This window comes from Antedon mediterranea, chromosome 4 (assembly GCF_964355755.1).
Source record: "Antedon mediterranea chromosome 4, ecAntMedi1.1, whole genome shotgun sequence".
In the NCBI taxonomy this organism is placed as follows: Eukaryota; Metazoa; Echinodermata; class Crinoidea; order Comatulida; family Antedonidae; genus Antedon; species Antedon mediterranea.
The window spans coordinates 7727180-7746251 of NC_092673.1; the positions used below are offsets into that span (position 1 = coordinate 7727180).

General features: G+C 31.4%; 1 protein-coding gene across 2 annotated transcripts in view; it reads left to right on the forward strand.

Moving 5' to 3' along the window:
- Window positions 1-5959: 5959 nt before the first annotated feature.
- The window catches only part of LOC140046524 (target of rapamycin complex 2 subunit MAPKAP1-like), a 50422-nt gene continuing 37309 nt past the window's right edge, over window positions 5960-19072 (forward strand). The window contains exons 1-2 of one of the 2 annotated variants that reach the window (XM_072091196.1): window positions 5960-6092; window positions 9639-9899. In XM_072091196.1, the coding sequence (XP_071947297.1) occupies window positions 9710-9899 (190 nt within the window). In that variant the 5' untranslated portion in view covers window positions 5960-6092; window positions 9639-9709. The remainder of the gene's footprint in view (window positions 6093-9638; window positions 9900-19072) is intronic. The other variant, XM_072091197.1, reaches the window with a different exon arrangement.

Sequence of the window (19072 nt, forward strand, 5' to 3'; positions counted from 1 at the left end):
AGAATTCTTTGAAATCGGTACAAAATCTGAGTCCAGAGAAAATATTAAATTAAATATATCCGTTAAGTCTAGGCCTATAAGATAAATTTGATGACGAAGATGGTACAAAATAAATTAATACAATCCCAGTGCATTCAGTGTGTCAACAATTTGGAGAGATTTTGTATTGAGATGTTTTGTATATTTGAACAACTGTAGGCCTATTGTATGTATTTGTTGGAGAGATTTGGTATTTGGAGAGATTTTGTATTTGGAAATATTTAGTGTTTGGAGAGATTTTGTATTTGTAGAAAGATTTTATATTTGCAGAGATTTTATATTTGAAAAGATTTGGTATAGAGATTTTGTATTTGGAGAGATTTTGTATTCTTTTTGGAAGATTTAGTATTTGGGAAGATTTTGTATTTGAAGAGATTTTGTATATGGAAAGATTTTGTATTTGGGAAGATTTGGTATTTGGGAAGATTTGGTATTTGGAGAGATTTTGTATTTGGGAAGATTTTGTATTTGGAGAGATTTGGTATTTGGAGAGATTTTGTATTTGGGAAGATTTTGTATTTGGAAAGATTTTGTATTTGGTAAGATTTTGTATTTGGGAAGATTTTTTATTTGAAAAGATTTTGTATTTGGGAAGATTTTCTATTTGAGAAGATTTTGTATTCGGGGAAGATTTTGTATTTGAAGAGATTTTGTATTTGGGAAGATTTTGTATTTGGGAAGATTTTGTATTTGAAGAGATTTTGTACTTGGGAAGATTTTGTATTTGGAGAGATTTTGTATTTGGAAAGATTTTGTATTTGGAGAGATTTTGTATTTGGTAAGATTTTGTATTTGAAGAGATTTTGTATTTGGAAAGATTTTGTATTTGGAGAGATTTTGTATTTGGTAAGATTTTGTATTTGGGAAGATTTTGTATTTGAAAAGATTTTGTATTTGGGAAGATTTTCTATTTGAGAAGATTTTGTATTCGGGGAAGATTTTGTATTTGGGAAGATTTTGTATTTGGGAAGATTTGGTATTTGGATAGATTTTGTATTTGGAAAGATTTTCTATATGGGAAGATTTTGTATTTGGGAAGATTTTGTATTTGGAAAGATTTGGTATTTGGATAGATTTTGAATTTGGAGAAATTTTGTATGGAGAAATTGTTTATTGGAGAGATTTTGTATTTGGAAAGATTTTGTATGGAGAAATTGTTTCGTACGGTTATGGAGATTTTTTGTATCAAAGGTTTGCAGAAGAACCATTCGACTTTAGAAGAGAGGGTTGCGTTGATATTCTTCTTAGTATGCAGTATGATGGAATACGTTCTGTAAGATGGTACAGCCATTTTATTCGTTCGTTATTACAGCACCTTATATTGTAGCCTACATCAAGAAACACAATATTCACATATATGACTTCATGATTTAAATTAAATAGGCCCTATTGTGGCAATTATAAATATTTTCGATTTGGCGTTTCTTCCGGTAATTTTAATTATTGATAAATTATAACAATATCGTTAATATACAAAAAACAAAATAGATATTAGTAATATTCATTCTATTTTTATATTTTTGTATACCGGTACGTCATAAGAGGTCATTACGTTATTAATTGATATTGTATTAACGGAAGGTGGGAGTACACTATCGTTTATCTGCCGTTAACTATTACAAAATAGCAAAATAATATGATGCTTTTTTCTTGATTAAACACTGTGAACACGATGAAAATTATCAACTAAATCATGTTTCTACTCCGAATTGATATTATCGTCAGAATGAACCGGGATCTATGAATTTAACAAATCCATTTTAAAGTTATATTAATGAAAAGTGATTAGGAGAAAAATATCCAAGAAGCCGACAATATAAAATGAGTCGTCTGCTTAATGCGCGCCGTTTCCACCTTCGATTTAATTCTAAGCACAATTCCCGCCCTTGGTTATACCTAAACTTCTATTACCTTTAAATGCTGCAAACCTATCAATGATTTATGAATTATGTTATGCGGAATAAAACGACTTAAAACAATTATCTGACCATAATTAAATATCAGGCACTCGGATCTCTTTTCGTAGTTTATATGTAATGCCTCCGGACACTATATCACGATTTTAAGCATATACAATTTATTTCTGCATAAGAAAAAAGGGAAGAAACTGCATTTTGCCGATATATAGCGCTGTTATTTTTGAATAAAATGTTTTACTTGCATTTATTATCTCATTATTAAATATTTATACAGTAATAATCTTTAATGAATTAAATAATTTAGAAAACAATAATTTAAATTGTTTGAAAGAATAATGATCACCAATATACTATATCGAAACAAAACATCGTTTCATTGTGGATTTACAGAGACGTTTTTCAAACAAATGTTACTAAAATGGTCAGTAGCCACGTATGATTTTTCTGAATTGTCTATTCAATTCAATTATATTTCGTCAAGTTTTACAGGTAGAATATAACTGTTTAGATATTTTATTGTGTTATTTCATAAACGTGAACTCTCGTCATATCCGTTAAAAAGTGCCGATTTTGAGATGGCGCACAAGCGATTTCTATCTAAATATTAATATTTTTTCATATTTTGAAAATTTTAAAACAAAAACTTGACAGAAGAGAAAGATGATACTGGCTAATTATTACACGTTCTACACAAAAGAACATGTTATTAAAGAGTCATACAGTTGAGACACCCGCAATATCATACCGTTAAATATTATCGACAATTAGACGCGCACGAGTCAAAAGCAGTATTGTGTATATACTGTTAACAGCAATTAGGCGCGCGCGTAAAAATTGTGTCTTCGTTGAATGTATTGTTATTACTTCCATCTTCACGTACGTCTTTTTAATGCAAAAAACCCATAAATATTCTATTAAAATCTCTTATTCCCAAACATGATATCCTTGCCAGCTTTAATCACTGTTGGCTAAGAAGAACAATTTTCTTTTAATGAAATAAAAATTGTGAATCGTGTATGGAGTTTATTTTTGCCGTTTAAAGAATTAAACATTGATATAATGTGTAAGAAGTAATGGAATTTGGAATTACCCGATTATCTGATACATACAACGAAAAGAGTTACACCTTTTACTTTACTGTACCGTCGTAATATGAATGTTTGTCCATAACAATTTTATATTTGGGTTAAAGTACAGTAGTTAATTTTCATTAGGCTTTACAAAAACTCACAATTGAAATTCCGATTGATAATATAAAGTTGTAGCAAGGAAAAAAAATATGGATCTATAAATATATTTATAGCTCTGGTTGCATACTTGCATAAAATCAACCCGTGCACAGACGAGCGGATAACAGAACAGTAGGGAAAACCACGTTCTGTGTTAAAATGGACATACGAAATAACATGATTATATTTTTGTTTTCTATTCCGTCGTTACCGCTTGTCTGTAGATTTCAAAGGAATCCCGCAATGTATAATATTAAACTCATTGTTTCATTCTTATCCAACATGGATTGGGTATATGCCTATGAGTGTTATCCAGATTTGTATTTAATCTTGTAGATAAAAAAGGTACTACAACATTCCAAAAGATTAACGCAATACTATATTAATATCATAAAAGCATCATATACCACAAAAAGTGTCCACTAGTGTTAACAAATATATTCTTCTTGTTCAATAAGAGAAAATATACTTCAATCGGGACTTCAATAGTGGGGTCTCCTGCAAAGGAAGGGTGACGTGTGACGCACCAATACACTTTTGCGTCCTCGCCTGCGTCCACGGGAAGAGGATGATGACTAAGATTTTTTTCCTTTGATATTGTTCTTTGAAACAACTTGTAAAAGAAAATATAACAATAAACTGACTAAAGATACCTGGTCTTACAGTATATAAAGCTCTGTCTACACTATCAAACTTTAAGACATTAATGTGATGTGCCAATAGGCAAGATTTTTTTCAAACTAGTTTGATAGTGAGAGAGCTTTTAGATCATAACACGTGTTCGCGTGCGTCCACACGTGGAAAATTAACAAACTATTATGAATTAAGTCTTTGATATTGTTCTTTGAATCAATTGCACAAATGAATACGTTGTAGACCCATGTCAGTCTCATCAAAAATGAATAATAGTTAACTTCACTTAGCGTATTTGCGTCCCAGTTTTCATTTTCAATGCTTAATCATTAAGTGACAAAATTAGAGGACGGGGAATGAGTATCATCCATCATAGGAGGGCTTCGTGCATTCGAGTGAACTTCACTGTCAAAATGAAAAAGATCACTATCGACTTGTGACTCATGTATAGTTTTATAATGCCTTTAAATCGAGTCGGATTATCTTCCCGTTTTCGTCATCGGGAATTAATGGGAACGCGTGTACTTGGTTTGTCAGTGTGGAGTAGGCATTCCCGTATTATTACAGACTGATTGTAAAGGGATAAATTAAAATAAAAGTCAAGTTTAAGGTAGCCTAATTGTTAATCTTGATCAAGACAACGCCATGATGAATTGGACGTACACCCAGGGGTGTAGGTTTAGCAATTTGAAATCATTTTACACGACAGTAGACGTATCTATTAAAAGCCATCAAAAACATTTTAATAAAGGAACCTCATGTATCGCAGTTTAGTTTTATATATTTCATGGGCCGGATGAAATGTAGGTTGAATAGGCCTAATTACTTTATATAATACTAGTTTTGTTGTTAACTTACATTATTGGCGTTTTATATTATTACTGTATTATTCATGATGAACATAATTTATGGTGAAATACTTGCCTGAGGCCTAGTAACTTTTGTAGGACCTTTTTAAATCTGGACTTCTTCTTTCAATAGCCGCAAATAGTTGCCGTCACCAGTAAAACGTTATACTGAGGATGTTTATTATGCTGTTACATAATATAGGCTAATCCGACAAAACCGGCTACATAATAATATGCCTAATATTTCTAAACCATGTATTGGCATAATAGGCCTAAAATTGTTAAATCGGTAAATGTATTTTGAAAGCGACGATAGATTAATACTTAAAAAATGTTTAATAACATCAATTAACTGTTGATAATAGGCCTCAGTCAGATAAGCAACTATGTTTATAGAATTATATATTTATTTTAGTTCAGATCATGGGACTGTTGACTGTAGCTGTAGTTACAGTAATCGTCTTACTTTAGCATTCCCTGACCATTTTCATCTTTGTACATTGTTTATTATGTTTTGTTGGTCAAATAAATAACTGAAATGAAATGAAATAATACAGATGAATATATTTACATTTTGGTTCTTGCTAAAAGAAAAAGAAAATTCTTGGAAAATTAATGATGGGCGAATAACAAAATTAGACATCCAAGATTTCCTGTTTGCTAAGCTAAATATCGACTCATAATTTAAAAGTAAGCACGTCGGCGCTGCTTATTGAAGTAATTGCAACATTCGTGGTTTGCTCACCACATCCAATGATCAAATCGTACGGATGAACATTGAGACAAACAAGTTTTAATTCGTAACCTAGCCCTAATCAATAAGACAATTACAATACAATTAAAAGTGTTTAGTTGAGAAGTAAGAAAAATTCTTAGGATTAAATCTATTGACCTACTTGATTTATCGTTGACAAAATTAAAAAAAGTTTTGTTTATATATATGCCGACACACTAAGATTGAATAAGCCATTTTAAATAAAATGCATGTTAAAGTGTCATTCATTATTTTCATTTGGTGTAGGGAATTTGCTGTGGGTAGGAATTGGATGCCTCCACCCTGACCAGTCTATTGGAAATTCCAACTGAAATTGCGATTATCAATATTTTAACAAATATTAAATGATTAAATATTCAATTAATTGATGTAATATAATTTTTTCTTTAAAATATTATAGTCTCCCGTTAGGCCTATATTTATAGGTAAAACAATTATAATATTCAAATTGTATTCAAATTTGATACAATTTTCAGTAACTTAGGGTGGCTTATTTATGAATCGTGGGAAGAACAAGATGGCAGCTCGCATTGGTGTATCACGGAAGTGAATGTCAACAAAAGTTTTCGATGTACCAGCATTGCTTTTGAGCTTATACAACCTGAATAAAGTCATCTGCCAAAAATAGATGTTTTAAAGGTACACATTTGTAAGTGATTTATACAATCCGACGAGATGATTGAAATAACTGTTTAGATTCGTCTAGGCCTGGATGTTGTCAATAAAATGTCCGTTCTGTGTCTATGATGTTGCGGGGAAGCGGGAGAGACCGCGGAGTTACTGATCGATTCGGGCAAAAGCTGAGTAACGTCGGGCCTAAGTCTAGCTATATGTGTTTTATGGGTAAATCTGTGTTATGCTGTTGGCGCGGCCTAGGATAGGTTTTAATGCGTCCGAAGATTACATTTTAAGCAGTAATAATAGTTAATACATGCACTGATCTGGAAAATGTAGTAAGTTAGAGTGGTGGAAGGCTAGCTAGGCTAGCTAATAATAAGCTAGGCCTTCACATTGTTAATGTGTGTAGGCCTGCTGCTGCAGGATTTAGTTCAAAATCCAGAGAGCTGAACTGCTGATGAGAATGAAGCTGGGTGAGTAAGTGGTGACCTACACAGTCATTAGGGACTTTACGAAACATGACGGTTAAGCAAGACGACGAATATCCTGTGTTCACTAGTAGAGCATAAAATCAGGGAGGTATAAAAATAAAATCATAAAGTCAACATAGCCGTTTTATTAGTTACGGACTCTTCTTGAGAGAAGACTATGACCGGCTGCAGTATCTATTTCCCTCCCCTGTCTTGTGGCGCAGGGCCGTTATGAATCTCTTGTGATACAGCTTAGGCCTAGCTTTTCTAGCTAGGGGCCTAGCATTCAAACACCGCTTTTAACACAGCCATTTTAACCCAGTAAAAATGTTATTTCATTAAGTCATTTTCCCTACGTTTTTTAGATATGATTTAAGGTCACAAACTACATTTCATGTAAAAATAAATACTATGGTCCTATTGAGATAAGTTCTGTCATCTTTATTAAACGGTTAAAAATGTGAAAAATAAGTCTATTCTAATAATTTTAGCGGCCCGCTATAAATCCCAACATGCAGTGCGCGTGGATTGATATTCTTGTTTTTCTTCTGTAATTCACCCACTTCAATCGATCATGAGCCCAAAATAAATGGAAGACTCCTAACTTTTCAGCGAAATACACACACAATTAATGCAGCAACTAAACATTAGGCTAGGCCTATAGCTAGCATACGATGTTCGTATATTACTGGTGTTTACCAGCTAGACTTACAAAACTAAGCCTAACTAGGCTAGGCCTAAAGACCTCCCACAAGAGGACATTCACCGCGAGCTACTTAAGGTAGTGCATTGTTTCTCTCTTTTTATAATAATTTACCATAAAACGTACATTTAAGACAAGGAATGACCTGGTTTAATGTCTTTAAAGTAATATATGCATTATTTCTACAAAACGTCACAAATTGTTGGGAATGGGTCTTTAAACAATTAAAAGTTCAAATATTATTTAGAGTTTTGAAAATTCCATGTTTAAGTGTAATTTGAACTGTATATTTAAAGTTATACATTATTTCTCCGTAAATGGGAAAATAAAAACTTTATTGTCCTCAAAAAGTTAAGACGACAGAATTTCACGCTAAGCTCCGCCCACTTTGTTAAAGCTCATGCATAAATTATTCATGAGCACCGTTCTCTGGCTTCCGTCCTGTTTTGTATAGTTAAACTGAGACTAGGTAAGACTGCTACTTTCCCAACTACTGTACAGTATCTGCCTACTGTACAAAACTATTCTAGCCAATTATTTTAGTACATTAGTAGTAAACTAAAACACATTGATTGAAATAAGTATTCCATTTTTAGGTTTGATTCAGCTATTTTGTGCCTTACATCATATTGTCTATGGTATAGTATGGTGTTTCCATGTGTTGTGTGCTTCTTCCTCTACAGTGTTGGTATTTTCTACTAATTTGCATACTGTATTAAGCAGATTGTACATTTGCATATTAAGTTCCTAAACATTGATTTTGTAAATTTGAAAAAAATTAGTTTTGTGTGAAAACAAAATAAATAAATTAAAGAAGAAAACAATTTAATATCACGTGGCTTATTTTTGACTTAAAAAATAAATACAGTAAGTAATTTTTTTTTGTTAAAAAAATGACATACTAAGTGTGTAGTACACTAAAAGTAACTAATTATGTTGGTTCGATGGGGTTTGCTTTTTTTTTTGTGGAAGTTTTCGGGGTTTAGCAATTATTTTAAACCAAAAAATGATATTTTGCAACACAAATTAAAACATTTTTGTTAATTGACATATCAAGTGTGTGGTACACTACACGATTCAATAACTTTTATGTTAGTTCGATGGGGTTTGCTATGTTTTTTTGGAGGTTTGCGGGGTTTAGCAATTATTTTAAAACAAAAAATGATGTTTTAGCCAAAAAATAAGGTTGGAGGTTTGTGGGAGTTTTGTTTTTTCCTAAGGAATCGTAATTGGTGTTCTAATTGGTAGTTAATTCCGTGTATTGTAACAAGTGATGTAATGATACCTAACAACACAGCCTACTGTAAGTAAGAACCTAATTTCTAAAAGAATCCTACAAAGCTACCAAGACTAAAAACTATTTTCTAAGTTGGTGAGCTATTAAAAACAAAAAATTGAGTGTGATTTAGAAACATCTTGATAGCCACACTTCAACCAATGTGTATAATCACATTAAAAACACAAATAATTTTTAAAGAAGCTTGGTCTATTTAAGGCAACAAACATGTCACAGATGTAGGTCAGCAGAGCCCTAGTTAATTTACATAATGACCAGGAACTTAATTATATTCCTCAGTAATGTGCTAAGTACATTATTTAATCGTTAAAATATCATCTATTTGATGTGGTTGAATAAGGCTGAAAGGTGTTTGTTTTGCGAGTAATTATCCCTGTTCTGACATTGATAAATATAAGAGAACATTTGTCTGACTGTTATCTAATTCTGGAAACCATGTGACCCTGTTGAAAACACATTCAATATGTAAATTATAATGAACAAGAGTAATTAAAAATGAATATAAATTGATTGAGTGGGTGTTGCAGCATAACAATGAGCAAGAAAACAACCTTTAATATTGTACTTTTTGTCTCTGTGTGGAGATACAATGAAAAACATACTAGAAGGTACTATTAGTATTAAACTATTAGAGAGTTAACAAAATGATGCCAACAGTGCAGAGACTCGATTGGACTGTATCCTTACTGCAACGAAGACGTATAGTACATATTATGATGGAATGTGTTTGAGCTGTGATTATGTTGAAAATGGAATAAAAATCATCACAGCCTAGGCTATTTAGGCTTATTTACCATCACTTTCACTGCTGGTCTCATAGTTAGTGTGAAAGGGCATTTTTCAGCGAAATAGGGTATCATTTAAAAACCACTTTTGGAAATGTTGTACTGCAGACTGTCTGTTATCTTTATATACTACTACTGTAATAGGAAATGTTTGTTTATGATTATTGTTTATAACAACTCATTTTTAATGAATGTTTGACCCATCAATAAACAATAGAATTCAATAAAAAAAAAAAAACATTTTTTATGTATTTATTTTCAGAACCATGAAATATTTATATGTACAAATATTGTATAATGCTCATAATTGTTTTTTTTATAGACTTTATTGGAATGTTGTACATGATGGAAAGACGTGAATAAGGCAATACTGCAAGGTCAATATACCACAAAATGGCGTTGTTAGATGATCCGTCTTTCATCCTATCACACATCCATCATTCGTTCATCACGAGTGATGATACTGGAATGTGCGAGATGGTGATCATGAATGAGGAGGTTAACTACAATCACAGAAAGCGAGAACGTCAGGCAAAGAAAACAAGTCCATGGTCAACGTACTGTGTCTCTGAAGGAGATTCTGGTAAGTTCATTCTGAAGGTGGCGTTAGGTCAACACAGCACTCGATCCAACTTGTTCGTCATGACCACTCAATTGACCATATTGCACAAAATATGTTGACATGAGCGCAGTTAAGTTTATTCAATTTAAGTTGCTTTCAGTTGAACGAAGTTCACATGTACGTTATGGGAAAGCGCAAATCGTTATATTGAGTTCAATATTGACAAAATTGCTCGGAAACAGGCCTTAGAATTACACTCAATATCCTGGCCAAGTCGACTGGTAATCAGCGTAATAGGAACTCTTGTATAGTACGTACAGTATACAATTCTAACACTTGGTATCATACAAAGTGACGCTCTCACGTTACGAAAGAAAATGATGACGGTGGTATGTTGGTACGTTCCCACATGAGGGCGTGGTTGTGGACGGGTCCATTATAATACAGGGGTGTTCTAGGAACTTTTCCCTTTCGTATCTGAGAGCACGGGCTATCGTCGGTTTATACAGGTAAGCTAGCACTCAGACTACTAACACCACTACTGGTTTGTGTAGTTTCTATTTCAAAATCGCATTGGTATACCATGATTAGTTCATTCATTTACATTCAGTTTCTCCAATTTTAAATTTCAGTTGAGAGGAGTTCCGGTGTCGACCAGTGGCGTAACAGCTATGAGCGCTCACTGGCTAAACCTAGGGACTCCGGAGCTTATAGTGCTCCCTGAGCAGTGCCCAGAGGGAAAACCGGCATTGAAATATGTCTAAAAACCCTGGCCTCCAGTATTTTAGGGCCACTTAGGGTTCCTAAACCAAAGGCCACTACTTTATGCCACTGGTGTCTACCTACAGTATAACAAACCTTTCATTGCACTCCAGGAAATGTTTTGGTCTACAAAATGTTATGTACTGTACCCTTTGTTGTTTACTTTATTTTATACCTAAAATATGCTAGTAGTAATGATTATGGAGAACAAAAACATTATTCAGATCAATGCAATGTCCCTTGGAAGAAGAAAAAAGGAAGGCTGGCTGGGAAGGTCTTATTTAAGGCGTTCGATTATTATTAAAAAGGTTCATCTGGATCTCTAGCTAGAATGTATTTGTTAATGATTTCTTTTTGATGATCCAATCCAATTTTGTCGAGCTTTCAAACAACTACCAAAACCGGTTTTGAAGTAAACCATTCTTTTGAGATTTTCAACTTAGTGGAAATTCATTCTTAAACTAATTTCATTTGGTGAATTTCCTTTTTTGTTGATCCAATAAAATCGAAAAGTAAAAATTGCCAACAAACCTATTGTTGTTTGCTTTTTCTTGGCTATAATGTGGTCTAACATGAATGTAAAACAGCGCCTTAAAAAACACAGAGATCATGTATTGACCAGATTAACTAAGAACAACAGCCTACAGTAATTGAAAAAGTGAATGGAAGGTTTTCAAAAACCTGTTGTAATAAAATTCACTCTTAGAAATATACACTTTGTTATCTCCACCATTTTCATTTATCCTAGTATACAGTCCGCAGCTTATTCTGTGTGTGGTATCATTTGGCAGATGTTCAACACTTTTATGTTCATGTTAACAGTAATTATATACACTTTAGCCTTATAACAAAATTTGTTTATTTATTTTGTTAGCTTGTATAACCTGCTTTAGAATAATAAAATTAAAGGAAATCCTCTATATGTTGTCAGTCAAACTTTTTTATTTTCTATGTAAAAATATTTATTGTAATTATATATTGTTGTTTTATATTGTCTACCACAGGGGAGTGATAACAAAAATACAAAGGAATTATTTATATAATTCTACTGCATCTGTTATAGTTTATGATGTGGTTGTTAAAGATGTTTAATTGACATAAGAAATTAACAAATGTAAATATGTATGATCTCAAGGATTGTTTCCTCTGCTTGAGGCCATTAACTCTTTTACTACTTTTTTCCTCATAAAAATAGTTTTAGAAAATAGATCATTAACCTATTGTTACCTTATGACAAGCTTTTATAGTAATTTGGAATTTTTTTTTTAAAGAATTTTGTTTTAATTATTATATTGCAAAAGCTTACACCATATGTCATGGCCATTAGTGTTCAGTAATTTTAATCTATCGTGATTTAGGTTTGCGGCTATCACTATCCGAGTTAATTGAAATATTTTGCACAGAATTGACACTACATTTATACATACCAAGGCCGACACACTTTGCATGATTTCGCAGCCTTTTTCAAAGTTTTTAAAAAAAATATTTATTCAATATTAGCAATTAATATACAAACTTCATATTGATGGAAATTGTAAAGGAAAACAATCTGCAGTAAGAAAAATCATTAAAATTAATGATAAAAGAAATAGAAATAAAAGTCAACAAAAACCATTTTCGAGTTTTATAAACTATAGATATTATATATATAATTTTGATTTAATTCTATTTTAAAGCAACTTACAATTTTACAGCCAGGGGGGCATTTTCATAGATCTGGAAGGTGTCTCCTAAACAGCGATAATACGTTTGCTTGTTTTTATATTGTGCCAAGTAATAAATTATAAATAATTATAGTTTTATCAATTCCGATTTTAATTCTATTTTTTACAGCATGCGTCTTTAATACATCACTCTAGTGGGTAGAAGCATGTAATTGACCGGTTAAAAAGGCAATCATTGTTGAAACAAATCCCAACTGCCTAATCTGTGTATCATAACGTAAATGTCATTTAAAGATCACTCCTTTTGTTTTCAAATATAAAGCTAGATATTCTGAAGAATATTACTTTTTTTAAATTTGCATCAATGAAATAATTTGTTGTTAAGCATCGATTTGTTTCTCTCTCTTATTTTCTATTTATGTATGAAACGACTCTCTAACGACGACTCTAGTCAAAATGATTAATGAGGTTTGGAAATCTTCGTTGTAGCGTTTCTACAAGGATAAAGGTGTTTAAAGTTTTCGCATCAAAATTTGATGTTTGGTCAGGCATCTCGTTGCGCTCTGCTCTTCCAAGGGGAACAAATGGTAAAAAGTATTCAGTACGGAGCGTGGTACCGGTGATAATGGTTCTGTTTTAATATTGAACGATATTGTCTGTTATTATTGTTACGGCCCCTCGGGATGCGATTGCTGATTGTGTTGGATTACTGGTGAAACAAATAACTACATTTTACTGAAGACGCTATAATTTATCTGAGATCTACAAAAATCCAATTATCTAGTGTGATGAATAGTTGAACGCTATTATTTCAACTTAAATGGACTGTAAACTGATGGAAGGATCAGCTTTTGATCATTTGCACACACACACTCTTTTTTTTTTATCTCCTAAAACATCATCAACAATTTATTCTTGACAATTTGAAATCAATTCAAAATTGATATGATACAATAGTTCTAATGTTAATCTACAGACGTTAACTTTAATTATACATTTGTATTTAATATAACAAAGCCACTTTTAAAAGCTGGTTTTCCGAGTATTGAATTGTTTGTTAACTTAAAAGTTGCACAAATTCAAAGGTACTGTACTGTACACCTTACAGGCTTACAGGTATAAACTGAATCTCAAAACATGGTCTGTATGGTCCATTTAAGGGCCTATTTCTACTGCAAAAAATAACTGATTAGTGTGGATTATTACCTCCAATTTCTTATAAAAGAAAAACATTTTCAATAACTGGTTAAATGGCAGACTGAGCCTGAAATTAATTGGTAAGAACACCTAATTTTTTATTGGTATTTAGAACACCATCTAACTGGTTAATAACCGTGGGAATTACAGTAGTACAGTAATAACAAAATTATCCCAAATTTCTTGGCAGCAAAAACTGAACACATTTTTATTAACTGTATAAATGGCAGACTGAGAAATTAAAAACACCTAATTTTTTATATGTGTTTAGAACACCATTCATCTTTTCTGTAAAATAACTGTTAATTGATTAAACTATTGTACAGTACTGTAGCATTTTGAATGTTTGACTGCCTGAGCGAATTGCATTGTGGGTAATCTTAACATTTTTTGTACATAATTTATTTGGGAGCACAAATTTAACAGAGATGAGATATAATGTTTATGAGATATAGATTATATTTTTAATCTATTTTAAAAATTGTTTATTCAAAGCTATTCTTTATACAACTGAAATCGGCCCTAAAAAACTTGTAAAAAACTCAATTTTTTTTTAAAGGCTTTAATTTATTATAACAAGTTGTGGAATAGATTACATTTTTCAGTCTTCACCTCATGGAAATATTATATCCATTCAACTTAAAATGTATTTATTTGTACACTATTCACCCTCTTCTCCAGTAAATGTACTAAGTCCGGTCCTGTTATTGTTATTAATCTTCTGCCTTATAATCTAAGATCTTATATTTCATAATATTTGTTCCCAAACAATTAGTTGTAATGATATTCATATCGGAGTGTATAATTTGTTAAGATCGTTATCGAGATATAATAACGTCGGCTTATTACAATTGGACACTTGTAATGATTGATCTTCATATTTGTTTTGAATATTACCACTTCTTATCTACGTTGTTTACATAACTGCTCGGCAAGAATAACTCAAACGAAAATGATTTTAATTATGTCCTTAAAAGCGTTAATTGGTCTGTGCTTAAACAAGGCATTTCATAAACCAATAGCTTAGCATAGGCTCTCGAGTGTTAAGCAGTGGTTCTCACATAGATAACCCTGTGTATAGTATTAATAACGCGGCAATAACACTTACTTCTCTCGGATAATCCACGTCGAAGATGAGTTTCTATGCCCGATGATGATTCTTAAAGTGATTTTCTTATTGAAAGATAATTTGTGAAGATGATTAGTAAGAAAACATTCATCCATCATTGATATCCATGTAATTATCCATCTTGTCATTGATTGATTCGATCTCCATTGATTTCATTACATCTCAACATTTGAATGGCTTTCTATTTTTTTCCAGTCGGAGTGTGTGTGTAAACGTTCTGGTAATTCCTTCATGATTGATCAGGATCTGGCAGATAAGAACGGAATATTGTCCGGTGGTAATTGCTCGGAAAGGAAGTGTTAAAAGTAGTTTTAATGCGATTCATCTAAAAAACGTGGTTAAAGCATAGTCTTGTGGCAACTTAAAAGACCATTTGTTTAAGATGTAGTCTGAATAAAGACGTTTTCTTTTACCTGTAATGGGCCATTGGAGTCAATGAGAATTAAAACACAATAAACAAAAAAAACAGCATCTTGTAACTACAGTAATGAGGTACATTTTAACATGTTCAAAAGCTTAATCTTAATCCGTTTAGATGTTTTTAGCTATAAATGGAGTATTAAAAAAAGGAGAGAAAAAAAATATTTTGATGTCCATTTATTTTGTCACATAAGAATCACAGCAATTCATTCTTTTTTTAATAAAAAATATTATATTGTATTCATTATTTGTAGCCTTATTTGGATATATAAATCAGATAACTAACTATTACTATAACTACTGTATTTGTTTTATGCTTGTCACAGAGTTATAGATGGTAACAAAACATAATAAATGTAATGCATCATTTATATGAAAAAGAATAAAACTAGATTTAAAATTATCAGATACAGTATAACGATTTTATCAATTTAGTAATACTCAAAATATACAATAAAATAAATAAAAAGGTAAGGAAATAAAAGAAAGGAAAAAGTATGTCTCCAGATCTCTCAACCCCTAAGTTAAAAGTAACACATACAGTACACACCGCTATCCCAACCAGTTGTTTAACAGATAGAGTTCAACTTGGTTGGTTCACTTGAAAAGGAAATTTTGCTTGGCATAATTAAGACAATAACAGACAATAAAATTACAAGAAAAATACATCAAATTGCACAAATGCTATAGGCCAATGTTAAAATATGGTTAATAGGCCAATGTTGAGATAATTCGCTGGAAGAAAAAAAATGTGAAGATCACGGATATAAAACATCTAGTTTTCATTAAAATTTGATTTTTTAAATAACATTAAAATTTATTTTTCTCAGAGGATATTTTTGATGAATTATCTCCAAAAATTGTATTGTAATTTGTAGTTAAATTATATTTTTACAACAGACTGCATTTCTGCTGAATTCGTGTTTGAAAAAGTGTAATTAAGGACTGTTACCTATGCTCTCAATCACAGACCGTTATTGATAACTGGTTAGAAGTTTTTCCAACATGCAATTGATTTGGTGTTTTAACCGTAATTTTGATAACGCCATATAAAACATTATTTGAAATTTTTCCCATTTCTTCTGCTAAGAAAATAGAGGTAATATTTTGTTTACATTTAATCAGTTATTTGGTCACTTATCTTATTTTAAACACATTTTACTTGCTAGAAACATTGATTGGTTGGTGTTTGTTCAAACTGGAGTAAGATCCTAGTTTTTCAAACATGAGTAAATAGTGCTATTTCAATCTTCACTAATATCACCCGCTAAAAGAAACAACAGTTTCGCATTTAAGATACTTAGTTGATGGGATGCGTACATCGTGTACTACTCATATCAGAGTTTGGACACATTTTATGTGGTTGACTTTTTAGATTTTTCCCTTATGATGAATAACAGTCACTCTAAGGAATTCATGTTTCCATTTATGTCATCTGCAAAATTGAAAAGCTAAGTACACTCCTGTCGTTTTCAAGATTCACTTTGTTTCATCTTAAGGACATTAATTTGAAGTTATTGTGCTCAAGAAGAGAAAGAAAGAAATGTTTTTCTATCATCTGTATGCATCAATTTCATATTGTAAATACCAGGAAGAAAAGAAAGAAAAATCATTAAAAAAAAACCATAAATAATTGAATATTTAGGTAAATTCCATTCACACTAAGATGATAAAAATTATTGATAATTAGATAAACATATATTTTTCTTACATAAAACAAAAGAAATTAGAGCATTTTTCATTCTATAACTATAGGATAACCGTCTATGATGGAAATAAGCAACAGATTAATTGAATAAAAGTTTACTTTAGAATGTACTGTATAGATGTAACAATGTTTTGGTTGGGGAGAATATTTGTTTAATTTAAAGCCCAAATTTCAATCTTTCAATGCATTAAAATATTCTTCTTATTCAACTCAGAAACATTAGTATTTGCATATTATATAACACCTATATAAATTCCTGTCATTTGATTGGACGAATGTGGGTCACATGGCGTGCAATAGTACGCACTATTCAACGATCGTTAAATAGTACTTTTTGAAACATTTTTGTTTGTTATTTAGATGTTATATAAAACAAATAATGAATGTTTTATATTCGTGTAATGGTACAAATAATGGCACTTGGTGAATGATGAAAGGTTATATCAACTCGGCTTTGCCTCGTTGATATAACCTTTCATCATTCACCTCGTGCCATTATTTGTACCATTGCACTCATAAACATTCATTATTTGTATACTATGTCACTTAAGTTTGGCTGTGGCGCAAAAGAAAGTTACTATACTATAGTGTGTAATTTAAATTTTCATACTTCCTCGTTCCCAAATCTTTAATTATTGCTACAGTTAGATATAAAAGTAAATGTATAATTGTATAACATCCCAATCAAATTTAGTTTTTATTTGAAATTCGTAACTTGGTATGTATCGTATCGTTTCCCTTTAACACGATTGATTAGTTCACAGGTTACCGGGCCTCAGCTGTCGTTGTGTTTATCCGTAATTGAACGCTATCATGCTTCTTAATTCACATGGGGAATGGACATGAAAGAATACAATAAAAACTCTTGTTTAGAGAAATTATCTCAAAGTTCAGGTCTTATCGATAAAAAAGTCTTTGTAATATACAAAATAAAAAATGTATTGGGTTATCTTTCTTGTTATTGACAAGTACTGATAAAGAAGAAATCAAATTGAAAAAAAAAAGAATATATTTCTTTTCACAAACTGTAAAGATAATCTTGTTGGATAGTATTATTCGTTTTCAACAAATTGTTTCATTTTGGAAATTGATTCATGAGAGAGTTCACATGTTTACCGGCAAGTAAACAATAAGTTGATAACTTTGTCTTAAAACATAATTTTTTCCCAGAGTAGGAATAATAACTGTATTGTGTTGAGTATCCTTTATTTTCTATATTAAAAGAAGTAAAAAAGTACAATAAAGTGTGAAAAACAGGTTAGCCACAAACAAGCAAAAGCTTTTGTTCTGTGGCACCCTTAAATTAAAGGACAACTTGGACCGAGAACCCTATTATAATAACAATGTATTAGGGATGTACATAATTATGATTTCATAACAATCGCGAGATTTATCACCACGCATGCTCGCCGTACAGCTGTTTATGTAAATGGTTGTGATGTCACAAGTGCATGGCAAAATCTACTAATGAGTTTTAACATAGAGATAGGTACGGTCACTTCAATTGCTAATTTGACCAGTATTAAGCTTAAATTTGCCAAAATGTTTAGTCTGGTATTTTGAATAAAAACACTTCATTATCCAGATAGGCAGAAGAAACAATAAATAAATTTAACAATTATATTTTTTACGATTTATTTAAAAGGTGTGTTTACTAGAAATATTTGCGCTTTGCCAGAAATTTAAAACACTGTTTTCATACAAATGTGCCTGTTTTCACAAAGAGCTGTAAAGAGAGATGATAAAAGTCTACTTTACAAATTAACTAGTGACTATTTTGAATATTTTTACAGATGTCTGATTGTCATCTATAGTCCAACTCAATGGTATTGTTCCATTTTTGATAGTACAGTAGTTTTTCAATATCATGGATTAGAAAGCAGTTTTTTAAAATTTCATATGCATCAAACAGTAAGAAAATTACCAATTACAGGATGGATAAACTATAAATTATCATGACTACAGCTCCACTAAACAGTCACTTCTTGAATTACACTAACAGATCCACGCCCTCTCGCAGTAGCCCAAGTAATATGAAATTAAGGGCATTAGAGTTGAGGACCATATTGATTACTTTTTTTTACAAATTGTTTTTAAATATGTAGAAATTAATAAATACATATAGTTACAGTGTACATTATTTAAACACTGATTGATGCACTGGTGAAGAGGTATTCGTATTCGCATCTTAAATGTTAGTGCTAAAGTACATGGCGTAAATATTTTTCTGTCCGAACTAGGTGGTGTATTATCATTATGCTGGAGTTCATTATGCAAGCATAAGATGCCAGATTAAAGAATGCTACGTATCAAT